Source organism: Haliaeetus albicilla, chromosome 12 (assembly GCF_947461875.1).
Source record: "Haliaeetus albicilla chromosome 12, bHalAlb1.1, whole genome shotgun sequence".
Taxonomy (NCBI): Eukaryota; Metazoa; Chordata; class Aves; order Accipitriformes; family Accipitridae; genus Haliaeetus; species Haliaeetus albicilla.
This window is the reverse complement of record NC_091494.1, coordinates 17787109-17810212: the sequence shown is the minus strand read 5'-3', so window position 1 is coordinate 17810212 and position 23104 is coordinate 17787109. Positions and strand designations below refer to the sequence as shown.

Here is a 23104-nt window from a genome sequence, read left to right as displayed (position 1 = left end):
AGCTGGAGGTATGTTATTAGTAATACCTCGCATTTTAGCAGTGGACCTCAAGTGCTTTGTAACGAGAACAGTATCATAGTCCCCATTTGTAAAAGTGAGACTGAAGGGGATGCAGTGATGTGGCCAAAGTCATCCTAGAGGCCAGAGGCAGAGATAGGACTATTCTTTGTATCCCTGGAGTCTCCTTTTCTGACAGTCTTCTTGTCCACCAGCCACAGAGGACTTGAATCACATGAATAGATCTGTTATCTACAAAGTCATGCATATAGATACCAGTCACGCAGAACTAAGCTTTGGCCCCATTTTCATATTGAAGATTAAAGCAGCTCTGCAGAAAGTGTATTTCAACTTTCTGTCTTAAAAATATGCTGCTAATTAGGGATGTAAAGGGGCTGAACTCAGCTGCAAGACTGCTGATCTTTCCCAGTGAGACTGCCTGCCAGCATTGTTTGGACTCCAACTAACCCTTCATTGTCTTCTATCTCGTTGAGGTCCTAAGCATGCACAGAAAAAAAGGAGGATTGATGTCTTTATATTGTCATTTCTGGCTGTCTGCAGGATACCCTTCAGCCATTTTCAGCAGTGCTCAAAAGTATGCTCTGCTGTTTTTAATCTTTTTTTGCTTTTTGTTTTTGCTGGTGGCACTCTTCCATGCCCAGAGAGTTTTTTAATTTTTACTTTTGTAGCTGTGCAATTCCACCTTATTAAGTTGGATTCTGCTTCTAGTCTCACCCTTCACAGGGTTATCTTTTTTAATGGGTGAAAAAGTGCATATGCCAGCATTCCACACTAGAAGTTCTAGTATGTGATGTACATCGGGGAAGGAGTTGTGCTCTACTTCAAATGTCTTACAGTCCTGATAAATGAGAGAAAAATTCTGCAGTCTCCAATCAGCTTTAGTTGGATTGCTGTTCAATTTAAGTACTACAGAATCTGAGTCACAGTTTTTAGCTTGAAGGAGGTTAGATTTTTTTTCTTTTTTCTTTTCTTTTCTTTTTTTTTTTTTACATTTTAGGATCCTCTGGGGGAAAAAAAATTAATATTTTACATTTTACAGAACAGTATTTTAAATAATGGTTTAGAAAAGATACTGCCATACTGCTGACTCCCAATAGCATTAGCTATTAAAAACCATATTAAATCCATCTGAATAAAAACGTTGTAGAAAAGCAAAATATCCTATTTTAATAATGGATTTTGAAGAGTATTGCTTTTATCCATCTGGAGTTTTGCTAATAAGCTAACTGCAAAATATCAAGCTGCTTGCATGTGTTGGGCAATAATAAGCAACTTGAACCACTTTCCAGCAAAAATACTATAGGCCTTTGCTCAACTGCTGTGCAGTGACTCCAGGGATTTCAGTGGGAGATACTGATCTCTGCAATGCTTCTGTGTGCTTTTGCCAATCAAAGGCATTTACAGTATGTCAAAACAATCAGCGATTACTGCTCTGCAGTTTTAATTCCCTCTTTTTGCAAAATAAAAGGACTTGTTCTTGTGGTTTCAATGCCCACCTAAGCATCTCTGCATGCTGAAGTAAAGCTTTCTTGTCTGTACACGTGGACTGGATAGGTATTTTTGCATACTACTTTTTATTTGCAGTGTGAGATTCTGTTGGAACATAATGGAATAGGGTCTGGTCCGAAAGCCACCCTGACAGCCTGGAATTCCTGCTTCTGAACAGCAGCTTATCCACAGCACAGAGATTTTGTGATAGCCATACAACATGACACCTGCTGTCCCTCCAAGTGGAAGAAGACGCATCTGGGATGCCCTTCTGCCTTGATGGGCAGAACTGCCCCTTTCTTGACTGCTGCAATAATGTAAACCTCACAGAAAGCTGCTTTACACAGGCAAGCTGAGAGACAAAGCTTGCCGTTTTCTCTGTGTCTCAGAGAGACACGTTTCCCATTTTGCAGGGGATGTAGAGCTCTGCGGAGCAGAACACCCAGGAGGGGGTGCAGCTTCCTCTGGTTCTGCACCAGCCCTCCCAGGGAGCTCCTCCACCTGTTTGGAATATGCCGCCTTATCCCACCGGCAGGCACGGGGATGATTTGTGTTTGTGGGAGCCACTGTTGTTCTCGGAGGGCAGCTCTGCGCTGTCCTCCTGGCAGGGCTGTGGCTCCGCAGCTCCAGCCCAACCCACCCAGCCGGTGCCTCTCTCCCCAGGGTCCCTAACCTCATGGCAACTGGGAAGAAAGCGGTGCGGTATGAGTACTGCCAAACCCAGCCTGTGAGAACCAGTTGGAAATACCACCTGAGAAGTCAGCAATTGCTCAGCACCACTGAGAGCAAAATATCTGGGCTGCGTGTACATCCTAGCCTGTAAACTACAATGTAAGGAGACAGATTTCTTGCTTGCACATTGGTAGTCCCTAGCAACACCATTTGATGAAGCCCTGCTCCTCTGGTTTGAGAGGTCCAGGCTGAATTTTCTGTTCAGTGTTCCTGACCCTAGAAGCCCGGCATTTGTTTACCAAAAAAAACCAACCCAAACCCAAAAAAAAGTACAGTTACGTCTTTAAAGCTCTGCTGCTTGGTTGGCAAACAAATGCTGGGAAGTGCAGCTCTGCTGAGGTTGTGCAAAAAAAAAAAGCAATTGTTATTCATTAAGCAGATGACAGCAACGGGAGCAAAGGGGATAAAACTCGAAATCTGAAACCACCTGCTTTAATTTTAGCCATAATTGAAGTGGCTGCCCATGATGTTGCTGATGCACGTATCAGATTTGCACACCATACACTGCTGTCACTGATTTCTGTGGCAACAAGCTCCAGCCCACTGTCTGCTCGGGTTCAGGAGGGGATGGATCTCCTGTTTGATTGCAGGTTATAACGGGTACTTTAGAATCTGTTTGTTTCCTTCCAGGAGCAAAATGCAATTGCAGTCTGCCTCTCTGATAGATGCTTTAGTCATTAGTGAGGTTTCTGTGACTACAACACAGTGTCCTAGTATGGGTGCTCTTATCTCTTTTGTTCCTGGTTCGAAGCAGTGATGCTTTCCTTGCTCTTGTGCTCACGCGTTCGCTCTCTTTCTCTCCCTCCCTCTCTCTCTGTCTTTGATCATGCTGATATGGGAAAAATATCAGATCCAAATCTTCAGCATATTTAACCAAAACATCTTGTAGGATGGGAATGAATTGTGACTGAGTGCAGCAGCAGGAGGCTGCAGTATGGTTGCTTATACTGCTTGCTTTCTGGTACTACAGAACAGCAGCAATCACCAAAGAGTGCTGGGCTTGTTCTGCAGCTAAATAAGCACTTAGGGGCTCAGAATTCATGGAGGGCTAAGGTGGTTTTGCTGGAAATGGGTGGACTCTGCAAAGCCCTCCTCTCATGGTCTGTAATGCAGGGATTCGTGTGAAACAGGTAAAAAGGGAAGAGATTTTTCCTAGTGGCAGAGGGTCTCATCCTTCACTAAATTCCCTGGAGTTTTTGCCTTGGAGTTAAATGGCCGTAAGATAGCACTGTCATTTCATATTCAACCTCATTACAGTACTAGCAACATAAGCCTGAGAGCTGGGAGCTCACAGCAAAATCAGTGAAGGCAGCAAAAGTCTTGACCTCAGCTGCACAGTGAAATGTTAGAGTGCGAGCATTAATGGTCTATCCTTGAGCTGTTTAGTGCAGATTTATACTGCATGTGTTTGTATGTGTATGCCAACTTTCAGAAGCTATGAAAAGCTTTTTTTTATGGTTTCCTGTGATGATACGTAGTCAGAGGGGATACTCGGATGAATAAAGAAATATGCCACAAAATGGGGAGCAGGTGAGCTGCATGACAGATGTGTGTGCTGTCCTTTGTTGTTTTGGTGCTGCTTCTTAGCTAACGGTATAAAGTGCTGGGAATACAACATGAGGCTTAACTCCCCTTGGGATGTTGCTTAGGAGAAGATCCTCACTGTTTTGGAGCATAGCACGTTGCTTTGGAGCATATCCCCATTCCCTTCTGATCAGCATTCCCTTCTAAGCATGTCTTCATTCCTCTGCTTTACTGATCATTTACAGCTGTTCACTTTATTTCATGAGAAATTCTTAAAGGGCTGAGACAGTAACTGGACTGCACTGTTCTGTAATGCAGCCCAGAACTGGCGCCGCGTTTCAAGCGGCCAAATGAGATTCATACTCAAGTCCCAGCAGACGTTGTTTGTCTCAGTCACGGGAGTCCACATTTTTCTGGGGTCTAGTATCTCTCTGGACATCTTCCTTGTCATAATAAAGAGGAGGATGGCTATGGCATCCAGACAGTTGAGGTGTATTGCCTCCGTACTTGGTAAACTGCCAGCACAGCCTTTTTTGGTCTGACGCATAGATAATTCCATCTTTAAGGAGGCATAAAATGTGTTGCACAGTGGGACATACTATCTCCGTGACTTGCTATCTGTTTGTAAAGTAAGTTATGTTGTTTTTCCCCTGCAGGCTTTTTATCACTGTTACAGTCTAATACCTTTATTTAAGTCATTAATTAGTGAACAAATAACCACATTATGGGTGGGCACTTACTTAAAAACAAATAGTTAATGTCAGAAAATAATGAGTTCTAAAAAAATGTCTTTGGCAGTGTTTCCTCTATGTATTCCTGATGATGAAGAGGACACCAAACAGCCTGTCATGTTGTTTCAGTTCCTTCTTACACACAGCTGAACTAAAAGTGAATGCAGGCTTCCATCTTCCACTAGTGTGTATCTTCCTTCCGTGTGCATTTAAATAATAGATTCTCCTTTTATTTATCAATTCATTAACTTTGTTAAGTAAGAGAAGTTGGGTAATGGTGGTGCCCACAAGGTGTGTGACACCTGACCATCGCCGATTGTCTCCTGCAGACCGTGCTGGGCAGTGAGTACACAGTGACACAGGGCCCGGCGTGCCAAGAGCTCCACCATCCACATGCCTGAGTCGTGCCGCAGAAAAGGGACAGGGAATGGTTTGGAAGTGCTCTTATATCCCCTGATTTTGGCATAGCTTCAGAGGATGCTTCACTTAGACCTAAAAGATAGGCATCCATTTCTTTTGCAGAAGGGAGTCCTGTGATGTTACAGCTCCACATGTGGCTCTGGTTTCTCTGTCCCCAATGGGTGTCCTTGCAGAAAGACCAAAAGGACTTGAATCCTTATAAAAGTTTGTACTCCTCTGAGAGCTACGTAGCCAGCAGATGCTTTACAGTGAAAGAGAACATCCTTTGAAAACAATCTGGTGTTTATTAATCAACAAGAATTCAGTGTTTGGGGTCCTTCGGCACGAAAAGAGAAGGAAAGCACATGTGGGCCTGGCCTCCTGAGTGAAAACATGCAGGTTCCATCCCCGTGCTCTGCTGAGGAGCAGATTTCGTATAACGTTGGTATGTCAGCACTTTGCTCTCTGTTCCAGTGACATTTGGCAGGATTCAATATGCTTATGTTTAGATTGAGTTGCCTAAGACCCAAGCAGCAAGCCATTCACCTGCTCTCTGGTGTTGCCCTATAGATACCTAGATTCATTAGGCTCCCTCTTAGCCAGAGAGTTCTCTGGACACTTAGTTTTAGACGCCCACATATGCTCAGAAGTGCCATTTCTGGGAAGGCAGGCACTTAGCCAGTATTTAAAGCTGTGCTGTGTTTCTGGTTTATGTGGGTAGGCACCTGGACTCTCTTGTTTCTGTTCCAGAGGACTGAAAAATTAAATATGGACAAGTCTATGTCATGGGCCTAACCTCCTGCCTTGTGACCAGCGCTCTCACTCAGACATCGGAAGATGGGGTCTAGGCACTGCTCAGCATGAGGGGTTTGTCCCAGTCCCAGCTCTGTCTCAGGAGAGTACCTTCACCATCCCTCCCTTAGCTGTTCTGCAGCTATATCTTGAGAAATACAAAGCCAGGGATAAAAAGTGAAAGAAGAGATGGAGTCCAGAGGGGAGTGGTGACCAAAACCAGTTATTAGGATGCCGCAGTGGAAGGAGAGTCCCAGGTCCTCCTCCCTGGTGTACGTTACGCATTTTGCACTGTGTACCACCATCACCACCCGGAAGCCCCGATGGGAGATTGTCCGGTTTTCCGGCTGCAGAGTCTCAGAGATACCATCTGTTCCCCATTTGTTGCAGAAGTTATTTAGGTGGCTGTGTGAGACAGACAGGATTACCCTTTGGGCTTCGGTGCCTTTGATGAGGCAGCATCTGAAGTTAACACTTAAATTAAGCAGACTTTATTTTATTGCCTTTGTGTATTATAATGCCCATGAAATCATTAAAACTTTTTGTCTGCTCCTTGGTCTCCTGTTGTCTCCCTGTAGTGTTTCTGTTGTATCTGACTTTGTACAACCTGCCTGCCTCAAAAATCAGCAGCCGTCTTCCCTTCCCCACCCCAGCACACAGTAGGACCTCCCAGGCCTGCGGGGTACCTGCACTAACACTTCCATGGCTTGGTAGGGATTCCTGGACAAGGGACACCACATTTGGGAATAATCCTTTTTCCATTTCTGTCTCACAGATTGATGAACTCCCTGAAGGAGCTGTGAAGCCTCCAGCAAATAAATACCCCATCTTCTTTTTTGGGACTCATGAAACGTAAGTGAATGAACACGATCTTTCTTTGCAGATGTCTTCTTCTACTGCAGCTAACGTCATCTCCACTGATTTTATTGGAACAAATCCTGACTGAAGCCATTGGGAGGCTAGAGATAGGTCCTACGAGCCCAACTCATTTGCATTAAGACATGGAAGTGAAACCTGAAAGTAGGTGGGAACACTGCTGCATGGATGGAATACCATGATCTGAGCATAAATAATAAACAGTGCCTGTGTTTCCCATAAAGAAAAGTGTTGGCATAAATTTATTAAAGGGTCATCTGAACTCAGATGCAGGGGCAAAAATTTTTTACTTGGATGTACAAGATAGCAGAGATCAGGCTGCTGTATTCAGACATGTTTAGGTTTGTGTTGTGTGTGAGAACTCGCTTGGTAGTTTGTAAAATGAAAGAAAGGAGACCCCAGCGTCTCACGCAGTCCTCACATAGTTTTAAAATATATGCATTCCTGTGAGATTTGTGCTGGGGATATTGTAGGATGGAGCTCTCAGAACTGATAGAAAAACTGAGCTGGCTGAGCTCATAGGGAAAGAAAGGAATCAGAACAGAAAGGGTAAGTTAGGTCTCATAGTAATTGCTACAAAGTACAGAGTTTCAAAATTATAATGTACTTGTCTCTATTTTAAACTATGTCTGAGGTAGTTAAAAAAAAAATTCACAGTTTCCATTTTGCATGAAATGCTTACATTTTAAAACTTTTCCTTCCCCACTTGCAGGGAACATGTTTTCTAGAATTCCTTAAAAAATGAAAAAATGAAATTCTGATGACATTTTAAATTCAATTTTAGAGGTTTGAAGCTTTATTTAAAATTGTTTATTTTTTAATTTTAACATTATTCCAGAACATAATAAGGCCCATAGCTCATGCATCACATTTTTATTTTAAAAATATTTAAAGGCAATTTCTGCTTAATAAAGATCAAAATAGCCTCTCTTTAGTTAAAAAATTTCTGCCTATTGCTGTAATGAAACAACCTGATGTTTTGATATATTGCGATCTACTACTACTGTCACAAAATAATCCCAAACGAATAACATTCAAATAAATTTATGCTTTAAAACCAGAAACCAAAATGGTTTTGGTTTGTGTTTTTTTTAATGGAAACATTTTTCTTGAGAAACATTTTTATTCTGAAATGAATGAATCCCAAACTGCTAATCTCTTTTGTTTTAGATTTTGTTAGCCCATGATCTGACTGTAACATATGAAACAGGAAAATAGTTTGTAGCTGCTACCTTAATAATTTAAAAAGCATAACTGTTAAAAATGAGCTGTAGATTGCAGCTCCTTAGTTTTATAGCAAAGCAGTGGAAACTGTTATACTCTCCCAGTGGCAATGAACATATTTCAAACTAAGATGTAGACAATTTTTCAGTGTTTACTGTACATAAAAGGCTGTAGAAACATTTCCATACATTACTGTTGAGCTAAATTAAGGTCACTCATGGTAAGTTTCATACAGTTTTCCTTTGTTACTTGTGTTAGAACTGTTTGTATGTATTTTTGGCAACAAGGAGACATCTAGTATTAGCAAAAGCATAGATAAAATAATTTATTCAGATCCCTTGCTCTATTGTAGCCTTTAATATTAACAAGACATCTGTTAGTTTGGAAATCACTGTTTGGCTTTCAGGTAGAAATGCATTCTTAGCTTTGTAATTATATAATTAAGATATTTCTCAATGAGACAACTGAGTGTGGATACCATTCTGTCTCCTGTGTAGTTAAAAGGAAGCTCTTTCTCCAGAGACTTGTCATCTGATGCCTTTAGCCACCAGTTGTCTCTGTACTGGCAAACTTCTTGGCCGGTGGGATGATTTAAGTGAATGAAACTTTGCACATTCACAAATGCTGGAAGGAATCAGAGCATAAATCGGGCATTAATCTGAAATAATGTTTACAGCAAGGAAGAAATATGATCCTGTAATTAAGGTATTAGACTGAGACTGAAGAGAGTTGGGTGTTCCTCCGTACTCTGCTATCAGTTTGAGTTTGACCTTGGGCAAATCTCTGTACCTCAGAAGTCCATCTGCAAAAAAGGGCAACTTCCCAACCTCATGGTGATCTTACGAGAATAAATGTGTTGTAAATGGTGGAGCTCCGCGATCCCGTGGTAACGGAGACCATAGAGTTAACATTAATTGCAAAGATCATCAGGAAAGTAGGACAGTGATTATAGTGAAGGACACTGTGACTTGTTCAGCTCCAGTCATTGTTAACATAGAATCTTCCATGTGGGAATGAAGGGGGGTTTTTTGCCTTCACTGTTTTTAATTTAACTTATGATTAGCCATCCCAGTACCATGATACAGAGCAAAGTAGACACACTGGATATAGATACCCAATGAAAAGGAAATTATGCTTTCTTCAGTTTTATATAAAAAGTTAGAGTTTTACTGTAAAGTATGTAGAAAAAGCAGAATAAGTCACCACTCTTCTTTTTTTTTGTAATTATTTTCCTCTGCATTGTGGTGCCTGTGCCTGAAATTAGTTGGCTCAGTCCATAGCTGACTTATGCAGCAGCAGAGCACAAAATCCCTCCTTTGCTGTGCTGTCTAAAAAACAATTTGGCCACAAGCACCCTGTGTGTCTCATTGTTTCCTTGTATTACTCATCTGCCTATATTCACCCATTGTTTCTTGTCTTATATGAAATTATAAGATTTTTGGGAAAGAGAGCACTTTTATTGTGTTTGCACAGAATCTAGCATGTGGGGGGCTTATTCGAAGAAAGAAGCTCCCAGGCTTACTGGCAGTATAGATAATAATAAATGCCACTGTTTTTTCTTTACTCCCGTAGTTCAAGGAGTAAGTTTTGGCTTATGGGTTCTCAGCACTCCATACATGCTTTAACTTTTCATATGGTATTTTTAGGCCTTTCTGGATTTATAACACATAGGATTGGAAGTTTGGTCCCTTGCTATTGCAGGCTATTACGTCATATAATCCCTTTCATAAACTGTTCAAGTGCCAGTTCCCAGCAGTAGTTAATATAATAAATGAGACTTGTCTTAGTTGTTTCTAGAGAGACCCAGCATGATTTTGCAACATCAACCATCAGGATGGTGAGCCAATCCATTAAATCAGACTCAGAGCAGTAACTCAAAGCCAGAGTGTTAAATAAATAAATAAATAAACAAATAAATAAAACTGAAAAAGAAATGATGGAATGAGCAGAAGAATAGGGAAAACATTTGCACTGTTAATTTTTTTTTTTTTTTTTAAGAGGAGGAATTTAAGTCCTTTTTTGAATGTTACCTTTGTTAAAATGCAGTGCATTCCTGGGGCCCAAAGACCTTTTCCCATATAAAGAATATAAAGATAAGTTTGGGAAGTCGAACAAGCGAAAAGGATTTAATGAAGGCCTGTGGGAAATAGAAAACAACCCTGGAGTAAAGTTTACTGGATATCAGGTAAATTACTTTCACTTCTATTCCTCCTTATCTTTCTTGTTTTCTTCTTTGAAGATTTCTTGTCAATGTAAACATTGTATGAGTGATGTGGAAGGTCCTGGTTTTGGTGGAGCTAGAAAGTTTCACAGCTTTTGTAATTGCATAATGTAAATACAACTGTGATCTTGCACTCTGTGACAAATTGAACTTTAATCATACTGCAGAGCCCCTTGCTTTCTGTGATATTCTGGGGTGGTGAAGTGGAAAATTCTGCAGCAGATTTAGTTGAATTAAAAATGGAAGGTTTTATTTACTCCCATATAAACATGAATAATTTCTGACTTCTTCCTGTTGTTTATTTTTATATCAGGTTCAGTGTATTTTACACAGACCTTAAGGTCACTGCACTTTTGATTTTTACATTGGTAATGTATAACACATAGGACAGCACTGCCAAAGTTGTGAGGGGTGAGAAGGTGGAGGTTTAAGCTGCTGTTAGGAGATAGTAGCTGCTGTACAACAGCTCTCCCTGTTGGATGTCCGGAGCAAAAAGTCAGTGAAGGGGGAGAAGAGTAGTTGATGGGCTGTATAAAACCAAAGAACTTTTCTTATTAAAAAAATGTGGTCCTTTGAAGGCAGAAATCACCTCCAAAAGCAGGCGAACACCTATTACATTATTAGCACAAAACCTTACAAACCAGAGATATGGACCACCTGCAGACAAGCTGCTGCCCCTCTCAGTTCCTGTTTCATATTTTCAGCCCTACAGATGTTTTGCATACGCTTGAGGATTTAAAAAAATCTAGTGAATAGTCTGTGGGAGATGGACTGTCAGAGAGCTCTCAGCCTTCTGGTCAGTGTTTGCTTTTTCCTAATACAGAGATCTTGCCCTTTGAGGGGGTTTTGTAACAGCTATCTTCTCTCCTGAATACGTCTCTCCTATTGCAGCCAAAGTCTGAAAGTTTCCATAGTTTTGCCCAAAGTAGAACATGCCAGGTCTCTCCACTGAGCAACCCTTAGTTCTCCAGCAAACACATTTTTGTTATCGGATCTCCTGTTTCTGTGTAAACCCTTCAGAACATGCAATCCCAGAATCTGCATCTGATAACTGTTTTCAAGTGGTGACTGAGAAAATTGCCTTTGCAGCCCTTTTTCTTGATAATTCCGAGAATAACCTGAGCTCTTCCTGACTATAATGATTAAAGTGTAAGTTGTCTGTTACCAGTACTTCTCTCTTCAATACAGAACAAAAATTAAGTAATAGGTTTTAGTGATATTTTTTGTTTATGTTACTGTTATTTTAAAGGCAATTCAGCAACAGAGCTCATCAGAAACTGAAGGAGAAGGAGGAAATACAGCAGATGCCAGCAGTGAGGAGGAAGGTGATCGGGTAGAAGAGGATGGAAAAGGAAAAAGAAAGAATGAAAAAGCAGGCTCAAAACGGAAAAAATCCTACACTTCAAAGGTTATCTTCTGAGTTTTTCCATTGTTACCCATGTGCATTCATAATTAGAATACTGTCCACCTCATGGCAATCTGTTCTTCCTTTAGCATTTTGATTCCAGTACCATAACAATGGTGTTCAAACAGGCAAGGAGAAGTGCTCTTGCTTTTGTAGACAGCCTTGGTGAGACAGCAGTTGAAATACTCTGCCCTGTTCTAGTGCCCACACTTTGAGAAAGAGATGAAAGTATGGGAAGGAGTTCAGAAGGGCTGGAAAGAAAATCCATGCAAAGATAGATTGATAGGTTTGAACATCTTAGTATTTCCCCATGAAGAGCAAAAAAAAAGCCTTCGGAGCATGCCTCCTGGAAGACATGAGTTCAGGTTTGGTTCCTGTCCAGGAGAATTCAAGCTTCCCTCTCCCATCTCCAGTGTGAGTGCCCCAGTTGCCATGCTAAAAGATACAGTAGGGTCAGACGTGCTCAGCTGCTCCTGTTGTAGCTGAGTGTAAAATACTTCAGTACAGGATACAGAATGGGAGGGAAGAAGAACTAATTTGTTAAGCAGGGAGTAAGGCACTCAATTTGTAGATAAAAGACCTGCATTGTAGTACCTACCCGCCCTGTCAATATCTAAGTAACAGCATAGATGAGGAAGCTAAGAGTAATGTGTCTCAGACTGCCTCATAATGGCTGGTGAACATAATCACCTGCGCAGTGACAACTTTGGGTTCAGATACACTTCTCACTTGTCACCTGGGTGAAAAGGAGCAACATTATAGTCACTTCCTCCGGTTCTGTGTGTACCTCCAGATCTGTACTTCGCTTAAAAAATTGTGGAAAGTGTGGCAGAGTCATGTTCATTCACATTCCTGTTATTCTTTGAAAGTGAAAACTAAACAAAATGAGAAGAAGCGAGCAAACAGTCTGATCCAGGCTCAACTTGGGGGAGAGTGGGAATTTTCACGGTTCATCCACTGAACAAAATGTATTAAGTAATTTCACCCCCTTTGTGTGTTTTACATTAGAAATTCAGGTCTGGTCTACCACCTTCTTTCCAGAAGACTCTGGACAAACAGAGGATTAGGAAAATGGTGGCTTAATGCCACAATTTATCCTTTTGTACTGTAGAATTGCATAACATAAAGGGAGCAGAAAAGATGTATTGGTTCCACATGGTTTTAATGTTAATATATTACAGCTGACAGCACTAAAAAAAGTATGGAAAGCAGCTCTGCTAATGTTATTCTCATTTTACATCTCTGTGTTTAATCAAAACTTCTGTCAAGCTGGCACCATCTGTTTCATTAACTAACAAAACCTACAGGTGACCCAACACTAATACCCATCTCCTATTACTGTGTCTGTCTCACAGTCAATTGTGCTACCAACCTGTGTTCAACACAGAATTTCTCCTTTTGCTTTATTGAGGGCAGTAACTCCTTCACCTGAAAAACGCTTTTCACCCCACATATCCTCCCCAATATTTACCTTGAACAGGGAACTGCATGATCAGACAGCATTCCACAATCACTTCAAAAGCATCTTTCTATGACTGAAGCTCAGCTTTTACTTTTTAACTTTGTTGTTGATCATTTTAGAAATCCTCCAAGCAGTCACGGAAATCTCCTGGAGATGAAGATGATAAGGACTGCAAAGAGGAAGAAAATAAGAGCAGCTCTGATGCTGGGGACGCAGGCAATGACACAAGAAACACTTCTTCAGATTTGCAGAAAACCAGTGAAGGGGTAAGCTTCTGTTAATATCATTCACTTCCCTTGCAGTTTGCTACTGGGGGGCTTTGGAGCTAGGGGTGAAAGGCATTGCATTGCAGTGACCTGTGCCTACCACATGCGATCTTTTTACATTGCACTTCAGTGCTCAGAATGTGTCTAGAACAGAAACATGGGACTGGTCCCTGCACTAGTACAAATTTTGCTCTAGAGAAATGACTGAATGAGAGAAGATACTATAAGTATTTATTTTTTTGAACACTTGCATGGATGTCAGCTGACAGGAACTACTGAACACCATGAACTGGAATGAAGCAGAATTGATGTGAGAGCAGAATGAGACTGTTTGCATAATGCATTTTGGCTAACTAAACAGTGGGAGCCTGCTTATCCTTTCACACTTATTTAAAATTTGTGCAGTCCAACTGACTTCTTTGGAGTTCCTGAGGGTTCATGTGCACATTACAGACTCTGCATACTGTGGGTTTCAGGGCAGATCCTGCCTTGGGATATGACCTTCAAGGAGGGGATATACAGTCTGCTCCAAAGCAGCTTCATACAATCTCCTTACATGTTTGTGTCAGTTGTGTGTTCATATCAATATTACTTTGTTGTGACCACAACAACAGAAAGGAAGGCTGCTGAGCAGGAGAATTAGCATGGGAATTGGTTAATCATCAGCCACCTTTAACAACCACTACTATTTCTGAGCCTTTGGAGCAGCACAAGCCTCCCTGCTCCAGGAGTTACAGCCCCAGCTCAGAACCAGTTCTTGTGCGGTTCCCATGCCAAGGCTCTGCCACGTGGCCAGCAGCCAGGCTGGGCTGTCACAGGAGCTGCTGAGTGACACGAATCCCCAGGTGTGAGAGGAAGCCAGCCAGCACAGGGTCTCATCTGACATTGCCAAGGTGCCTTAGCACCCAGCTGCATGCCCAGTGTCAACCCTTTCTCACAAAACACAACCTCTGGGGAGCTGCTGTCGCCTCCCGCTTAAAGTCTCCTCCCAGAGCTTCCTTTCCCCTTGTCTCTCTATGGTACAGTGTTTGTGTTTTGTGGCTCTTCACCTTTTAAAGACTTTGATACGTGGCTTATGGGGTCAGGAAGATAATGTGCCCTGAGCCTCTCCCATTCACTCTGAACAAGCTGCTGGCTTGAGCCAGAGACTGACACAAGGAGACACCATGTCTGGCTATGCTTTCACAGCACCTCACCCACAGAATTTGAGAGTCTGGGGGTGACAAGTGTGGTGACTGCATAGTGGATGTGTTGCCCGAGTTCTGGCTGGTGAACCCTGTGACACTTCCATGTCTTCAAATAGGTATTTGAGTGAGAAAATTGGCCATAAGGTTCACCCAAGGTGGCAAGAGGTTCAGGAAGGCCTGCTTTGTTTCCCGTGTTTGTAGCAGTGACGGGGGATATGCCTGTGAACTTCAGGCATGTTCTCCTCGCAAGGACCAAATGTTTACTGAGTTAGGTCAGTTGCAGACTAAGTGGCTAAAAAGTCACATGGGATGTTGGCTTTGTGGCTGGTGACATTCATATAGCTCTTCTTCCGTACGTGACATGCTCGTAACCGCTGGGAGGTAGAGTCCAGCATGCTAGAACATCATGGTGCTCTTCAGCATTTTCAGGATTGCAGATATTTTAGCCTCTGTGCTGAAATATCATCAACAGTCTGTGTCCTTCCTTCCAGCATTGACTCCACAGAAATACTCACAGTCAACATTGTCATACCCATGCGAGGAGTTGGCTCTGCTCTGACTTCTGCAACCCCAGCACTCGGGCTTGACCTCACACTTGAGTGACCATTCTTTAACTAGGTCTTGGGTGCTTTTAACATTATGGGAAAGGTGGAGTTTTAGTAGCATGTACTAAAGAGAGATGAAGAGATGGTTTTAAGGGCAGCTTGAGATAAAAGCACTGATGAGTTTGGAGAAATTCACATCCTGATCCAGATATTTCACCTTGGGGATTTCTGCTGCAGAATCAGCATCTCACGTAAATCCTCTTCAGGGTTTCGAGATTTTGTCAGTAGTGCAATTCTCTGTAAGGACCAGGAGGGGACACTCCATCTCCTGGTGTCCTCAAAGCCAGACGAGGTGTCTTTTCAGAAGGTATGTCTTCATCAGACACAAGGCACTCAGGGAAAGAGTAATCAGATTATTTTTTTTTTCAGCTGGTGTTAAACAGCCAGCCCCACAGCGTGTGTCTAGATTGACCTCCCGGGGTACAGGGCAGGCTGTCCTGCAGCCAGGTTCTGCCCGACATCCAGACTGGGAGTCTGCCGGAGGGCATTGAGCTCCTCCAGCGCCCGCACTTGGACTTCTCTTCTATAGAAAGGAAGGTTGAAAAAGACCGACACGTGCCTGCGGAGTTGGGATATGGTCCTCTTGTTCACACGCGTGAATTCAGAAGAATGTCTAGGTCTGCTAAAAGACACCATCATAGATGAGATTATGGTCTCTTTAAAATCATTTAGCTTGTGAGAAGAGCATTGGACCAACAGCACGCAGTCTGAAGAAGATGGGCTTCCTCCTCCCCGCTGTGCAGCGCAGGAGCTGCGTACCCGCCGCTTCGCCTTCCTGCGGGGCCAGCCAAGCTCAGGACGTTTAGCTGGCCATGAGATGGCGCCAGGAGCACACCAAAATGAACCGGGGTGCAAACCTGCGCCCTCCCCAAAAAGGTAGGGTGCTGGGGTCTGCGTGAGACTCACACCAGGACAGAGTTTGTTTCAGAATAACTTGTAGAAAGGTACCGTGAAGGCAAGAGACAAGAAAAACAAGGAGTTCAGAGCCCTGATCTCGAGGATAGGCACGTTTCATTCCCCTGGTTTTGCCACTGTGACCAGCTGCTTAAAAGATGCCTGGTGGTGGAGGCTGGGAAGGGCTGTGGAAGGCAGGTGGGCAGAAGGCTGCGGGCTCAGCTACCCTACTTGTAGTGCTCCCCACGGGCTGCGTCCCGGAGAGCCTTTGGCTCCTGTGCTCTGCACCTCCCAGGTCTCTGACCATGCAAGAGTTGCCTAAAGGATATAAGCAGCTTTTCTCTTAATGATACTGATAATAATGAGGTAGTGATTGTGTTTTATAATGCCTGGACTGCAGGCTGAAGACTCATCTCCCCTCTTCGGGTCAGAGGGAACCTTGCCTTTTAATCACACATTTACCCTCAGCATTACGGGGATCTTCTCGAAGGGTAAACAGCTGAAATCAAATGATTGCAGGACCATCTTCACCTATATTTTTTAATGAAATTTCTAACCTCCAGGTGGTAGAGGAAAGCTTAAAAATGAGAAGTGATGGCTTCCTAAAGACTCAAACCCAGAGCAAATAAAAGGACTTCCAAAGCTATGATATTTTTTCAGCCAATTTCATACTGTTCAAGGGCTCAACTTGTGATTTTTTTTTTTTTATCCCTGGGGTTGACAAAGCTGCTTTCTATTCTTATCTCCATCCCTTAGTTTCTCAACTATTCTTGAGGTCTACAGGCACTCTCAACAGAAGAGACATTAACTTCCTCAGACCAAGCCACAGTTTATAATTGCATCCTGCCACTCCCTGTTTCTCAAGCTCTTTCCCTCACTTCTGTTCTTTGGCTGATTCCTTCCCCAGAAAGATGCAAAGCCTGAACTTCAGAGTTTTATTATCTAATATTAATTAACTAATAATATATTAGCTAAGACAGCCCATCCCAGAGTTTGCTCAAGTCAAGAGTCACAGAACCCCCCCATGACAGTCCTTTGCTGTTAAATACTAAATTGTTTTGGCTTTCTCAAAATATCACATAAACAGAATATTCCAGTGGAAAGGTATTCATGGCTCTGTGTTGTTTACTTTCTATGGTACAAAATTAGCTCCTAAATCAGTGAATTCATGGCAGGAGATTTACATTCCACATTTGTATCTCCAGTGACTTGTGTGTTTGGTTCTTGGCTGGTTTAACTCTGAATCTTTATAACTGAACACCTAAGTCGCTTTTTACTTTTACTCTCTGGATAGCCATATAATGACATTTGAAAGCTGGCTGTAGTCCCTGCCCTGTAGAGAGTATTTGAATGTTAAGGTCAGCACTCAGGGTATGTGGCAAGTTTTTCTTTTGGTATTCATTATTTTAGTTACAGTCCAGACATTGTGTTGGTAAATGAGGCATTCTCTTTGTGTACAGATGCATGTGGTTGCCTTTCAGGAGGTGAATGATTTTACTGAGTCTTTGAAAAATAATACATTTGTTGGAAATTAAATACATTTTTTAGTTCCTGGTACAGCCCGAATATTAAAGTGGGGTAAAGGACTGTGATCTTTTTACTCACGCTGACAATCAGTTACTAACATGGGAGTCAGTGGATCTATTTGTGGAGGTGACTGCTTGCCAGCATGAATAAGGGGATCAAAATCTGGTCCAAAATTACTGCCATCTGATACTATTGCAATTGGGAGAACATATTTAAAACAGCCTGTGTCCAGGACATATTTTTTTGTTGTGATGTTCCTGTGGGGTAGCAACAATTCCATTTACTGCCGTGAAAGACAAGTGCTATGGCCAAACTGGCCAGAGTACACAGGTTCACTGTGTCCTTCTGATGTGGTTTTGAGATGTTTGGTTCCTTTGCTCTTCCTTCTTTACTTCTCAGTAACATTGGTTAGGCTGTACAACAGGTTTGGGGTTGTATCAACATTCAAAGCATAGCATTTAGGGCTCTATTCAATGTAAAAGCATTTATGTGGGCATTTTTCCAGAAAATGAAAACAGAGTATGTATTTCTCTCTGATTTGTTTTCTGCCATTTGAGGTAAGTTAAAATCTACCCCTCCAAAAAAAGATAACATTTGTAAAAATGTGTTTAACTATTGCACAGTAAAAATTTCTATGTAAAAATCAAATAGTGGCACACTCTCTGGTGTAAAGAGTTGTGTTGTCTGCTGCCTTCCTAGAGCTCAGGATAACAGCACCGCTAAGTAAGGCAATGGGACATAACTCAGGAGAAAAATAAATGTCTGAATGCAAGTTGAGATTAAAGCAGCCAGTATAGATGAAATACACTCTTTGCCTCTCTGTGTACATTGAATCCTGAAACCATTTTGACCTCAAACCAACATGGAATAACAATGATCGTACAGAGCAAGTAAATAATTATCCTTCTGCCCATCCAGCAAGAGCTTTTAAAGTACAGGATGGCTGAGTCAGTTGCCAGCCACTGCTGAGGGAGGAATTTTCAGTGCCAGAAAAAACAAGGCAATTTGTGGATTTAGGTTTTTTCCCTGCTCTGTGTTCTCTGTCCTTCAATTTTAGTGATGGCTGAAATTGTGCACTTGAATCAGTCAGATTCCCTGCTGTTTCTTTTGTGTGCAGTAGCGTTGGACAGTGCGGCACACGTTGTGCCATATCTTTACAGTAAAGCTGAGAGACTTGTTCAAACAAAGATGATGCGAGTTTATCTGTTTCTGAAGAGACGTGAAACCATGGAGACCGTGGAAACTGCTCAGCTCTGCCGCATCTGCCGCTGGAGCCTGGCAGCACGTGCTGCCAGGGTAGGGGAAGGAGCCGAGGTCCCTGTGCAGCCCCGCTGGCCCTGGGGGCTGCCTGTGTCTGGGGAGAACCGCTCACTGCTGGGGCACCTAGGAGTGTGCCTAGGAGACAAAATGTGTGTCGCACTGGAAGATGGTACTGGAAACTGAAAGTCCTAGAGGATGATTTGCATACCTGGCTCTTTGTTGTCCCTCCTGTTCCACACTGTGGCCCAGTGGACCTATCTGTGAGACAGTAGGGAGTGGAAGTATTAATATTCCCAGCACCCCATGTAAGAATGGTGCCTACCCAATCTTCTGGCCTTAGCCCAGAGGAGAATTGTTGTTAATAAGTGCAAAGGTCTCATACTCCAAAGGGACAGCTTTCCTTACTGGGTCTGAGAGTGATACTGTAGGGACCGACTGCTTCACCACCCATCCTGCCTATCAGTGCTGGGTAGCAGCTGTCATTAAGAACTTTAGCAGAAGGCATGATTTGATTGACTAATCATTTGTAGTTGTTTTAATGGGTGTCTGCACTTCCCTCTGAAGGGAAAGAAACGGCAGTGAATCCCTCCAAGCCACGTCTCCAAAGCATCTGTAAGTACAATCTCATTGACTCTTAAACAGGAGAGAGGTCAATGGAAGTGTGGTGCTCTGGACGAGCAGTGCATTGTTACACCTTTTGGGGGGAGGCAGGGCTCAGGCAGTTCCTGTAAGCCATCATTACATGCATGAGGATTTTATAATAACCCCTTATCATGTGTCATTAGTCAGGACGTACCAGGACCTCCCACACGGAAAGTGCAGGTTTCCATTACTTACTGTTGGCAAAGCCCTTGTCGTAGGAGAGAAGAACCACACTGAACAAACTCGGCCCTTAGTTCAGAGGTGCAGCAACCAGACTGGGATCCCAGACTGCTGTGTGGGCACTCGTACGCTCTTACCCTCTTGGATAGAGAAGCATAGTCCACTATAGCCATGGCATCACACACAGCAGGTAGGATGGGCCAGAGGGGGAGAAAGCGTAGGCAGCAAACCGCTAGTGCGGGGATGTTAAAATGTCTTCATGTTTTCCTCTGGATCCTGTGTAAAATGAAAATTCCATCATCCCCAGTGGATTTAACCTGTACCCCCTCACTTATTCCCTGATGTTGATTTTTTTTTTGGATGAACGATCACACCAAATACAGTACTAATTCCTTCATACTGCTTGTGTGTTGTGTTTCTTTCCGTCTGTCAGGGTGTGGGTGGACAAGCATTCACGCTCTGAATTCTTTACAAAGGAGAAGGGATGCCTGGCTCAGGGTTAGGTAGTCATGTAGCATTGCACGTCGTCATGTCGCTGGACAAAAGTATTGTGTCCCTGTGCCTGTAGGTGAGTTTTGCTATCTCTGTTTAATATGAAGAAACGGAGACTTGGAGACACTTGCCATGATCACACAAGCACAATCTGATCCTGTTCCCACTAATGTCAGTGGAAGCAAGAGCTGACCTTGACTCAGTCATGAAGTGGGAGTTTCTTCCTTTTCTGTCATCACCTTACAGTGAACTCCAAGCCAAACTGTTTCCTTTTCAGAAGCAACATTCAGATACGTTAGCTATGAAAACTGTTTATCTTTCTTCATGCCTGCTGAGTGTTCATTGTTTGAATGAAAGGGTGTTCTCACTGCAAGGCGTTCAGGAATACAGCAGTGCCTGAGCTTTTGCATGAAGCGTATCGGTAATTTAGTGTAGACGAAAAATGCAAAATTTGGTTGTCTATGAAGTATACTACAAAATTCATAACTGATTGGGGAAAACAAAAAACAACCCACATACATGACTGGAGCTGCTTATTTGAATAAACCCCTGAATGTTTACTTTTAAACTGTGTTCTTTAATATTTTGTAGTGGCATGTTTAGCTGATTTAACATAAGCAGTTTTCTCTAGAAAAAAATCCTGTTCAAACAGACCAGGTGGTTACTTGTACCTGTGACTTTGAAGTGTGGGAATAAGGCATTAATTATATCAAGTTTGTTATAGCATGCTTTTTCTTACATTAAATGTGATATTTTTCTCTCTCTCTCTTTCAGACTTAACCAACATAATGACTGCTGAATATTAAGGGAAAACACAAGAAGGTTACATGTTTGGTTGTCTAATATTCTTGGATTTGATATGAGTCACCACATCTGTTCATTAGTATCATCAACAGCATCCCAGTTTGTATGCACATTATTCACATTCCTATCTGTTGTGTTTGCAGAAATGACATTTTACCCTTTTTTCTAAGGGTTACTTTTTGATTTTCATATTATTTGGTTGCATGAAGTTGCCCTTTACCAGTGGCTGAGGTTTATGAAGATACCGCATACTTGAACATGTTTTAGATTCCTTTTCTGGAAAGAAAAGGTGTAACTCCAAATTATATCACTCTCAATCAGCATTTTTTTAAAAACAAGTAAATCTTAGAAATGAGTCCCCTCCATACAATACTACAATATCTTCCATGTACAAACATAATTTTAAATTTCCCTATATCCATACTTTCTTGATTTTTGATCAGTTTACAACATAAAAGAAAAATTCTTCTTCAGTTGAGATCACCACCAAGTTCAATAATGTAATAAAATACCTTTCCTTATTAGAAGTACCTAGCTAGTTATACTCTTAATACTTCTCAAAATCATGATGTAATGTACACTATCTGACTTAGTTCCTATATGTGGAGTTAGTGAAAGTCTTTTTGTGTTTCTTTAGATTAATACAAGGATTTTTTCCAATGCCAACACAATTTGAAATCATTCATTTGGATGCTTTCCATTTTTAAGCTTACTGTGATATAGAACCCTATGGGAAACCAAAAGAAAACATCAATTTTAAATAATGAAAGGCTTAAAAAAGGATGCTGTCATTCTGGCTTTTTTTTTCCTTTTGGAAATAGAACTAGACTAGTAAGTAAGCATTCCAAATCCATTATTCTGTGTACATTATTGTTGCTATTGTGATAATAGAGATTTTTATTTATTTTTATGCCAGCTTTTATTGTGAAAACATATTTAGTCTGGTTTTATCAATCCCTGTTATGCTTGTCCTTGGAACATCTTTTGCGTATTCAAGGTTTGTAGTTGATGAGTTTACTGTAAAAAACTAAAAAAAAAACACAACAAAAAAACAAAAAACAAAACAAAAAGAAAACAAAAAAATGTATTGTTTTTACAGAATAAATTTATTGGAATGTGTATTGGGAGTAAGGTTTGAGGTTGTAAGCAACTAAGTTAGCGTCATATTTGGCTTCATACGTGTAATAATGTGAGGTATTAATGTAAGTCAAGTATTAAAGCAAAACATTCTGTTAACATGAGTTGACCATAATAGATACAAGTGCAGGTGAGATCTTTATTTTTTCTGTACTTTGCCTTTTCTGGATAACAGGAGGTTATTAAATTCACCTTGAATGTATTCAAAGTTTCTTTAAAAACATTAGAAGTAACATCGGAGGCTCAAATACCTGTTTGTGAGCCAGCATGTCCTGTTACAGCCCACCAGCTCTGGGTTGGTTTTCTTGGGAGGATGCGCTGGGATGGAGCTATCCCCAGTTCTAGTGTACATGGAAGGAGCCCACACCAGGGAGGCTGGGTGCTGGAGGAAATTATTGCTAAGTTCCTTTTTGCCAAGAAGCATTGACTGAGATGTGTTGTGGTTATTTTGGACCTGCCCCTTTGGCTGGAGGTATAAAATGGTGGGTTCTCTCTTCTGAGCACTGCTGTGAACTACACCTCAGTGTTCAACGGGAGAGTGTTAAAGCATGAATTTCTTGCTGCTCTGAAAGTCCCCTTGTGCAGGGTGCAACACGCATGCGCATGAGCTGATGCTTTCTTGTTACTGATTAGGTTTAAAAAGAAATTTAAAATTCCCTAAATCAAAACACCCAAACATCAACATCCCAAAATAAAGTGTTTCCAGTTAAAATGTATCAGCTAATTTTATCTGTGAGAAGGGCACTAAGTGTACTGCTTTTAGTATAAATATACATAGAAGGCATAGAAACAGTTGTAATGGCAAACAGAAACATAAACTACACAAACCAAGGTCGCTGTATTTGCTGCTACTTGTTTATGACCCAAGAGCATTAGCAAAATTAGCTACAGAGAAGAACACGGCCAAAAAACCCTCCTCTCTGAAAATGCATGCTATGGTGTAAGGCCTGATTGTTCAAGGTAACGAGCCCTCCGTGCCCAGTTCAGAAGTGCTAGTAAGCACATGCTTAACTTCAAGCAGGTGAGCAGTCCTTGCAGAAGTGAATCCTTAAAAGAATTAACAAAACTTTATCATTTGCTTATCATATATGGAGTCTTACCATAACAGTTGATTGCTTCTGAAAAGATTTCTTGGGATTTTTAACAAGGCTGACCCACGAGACATACTTTTTGACAAATAAAACCTGTGCATGTGACAGAGTTATGTATGTTAATTTTTCACACTTTAAAATGTTGTC

The 23104-nt window shown here is 41.8% G+C and overlaps 1 protein-coding gene across 3 annotated transcripts in view; it reads left to right on the top strand.

Moving 5' to 3' along the window:
* HDGFL3 (HDGF like 3) overlaps positions 1 to 23062 on the top strand; it is a 40187-nt gene extending 17125 nt beyond the window's left edge. The window contains exons 2-7 of one of the 3 annotated variants that reach the window (XR_011327098.1): positions 6460 to 6536; positions 9831 to 9969; positions 11255 to 11413; positions 12992 to 13138; positions 15603 to 15806; positions 16581 to 19832. Coding sequence is in view for 2 of the 3 variants with exons in the window: in XM_069798369.1 (XP_069654470.1) it covers positions 6460 to 6536; positions 9831 to 9969; positions 11255 to 11413; positions 12992 to 13138; positions 15603 to 15641 (561 nt within the window). In the remaining variant the exon portion in view is untranslated. Of the gene's footprint in view, positions 1 to 6459; positions 6537 to 9830; positions 9970 to 11254; positions 11414 to 12991; positions 13139 to 15602; positions 19833 to 20699 lie in introns of those variants that run through there. The other 2 variants (XM_069798370.1, XM_069798369.1) reach the window with 2 other exon arrangements.
* Positions 23063 to 23104: the final 42 nt, after the last annotated feature.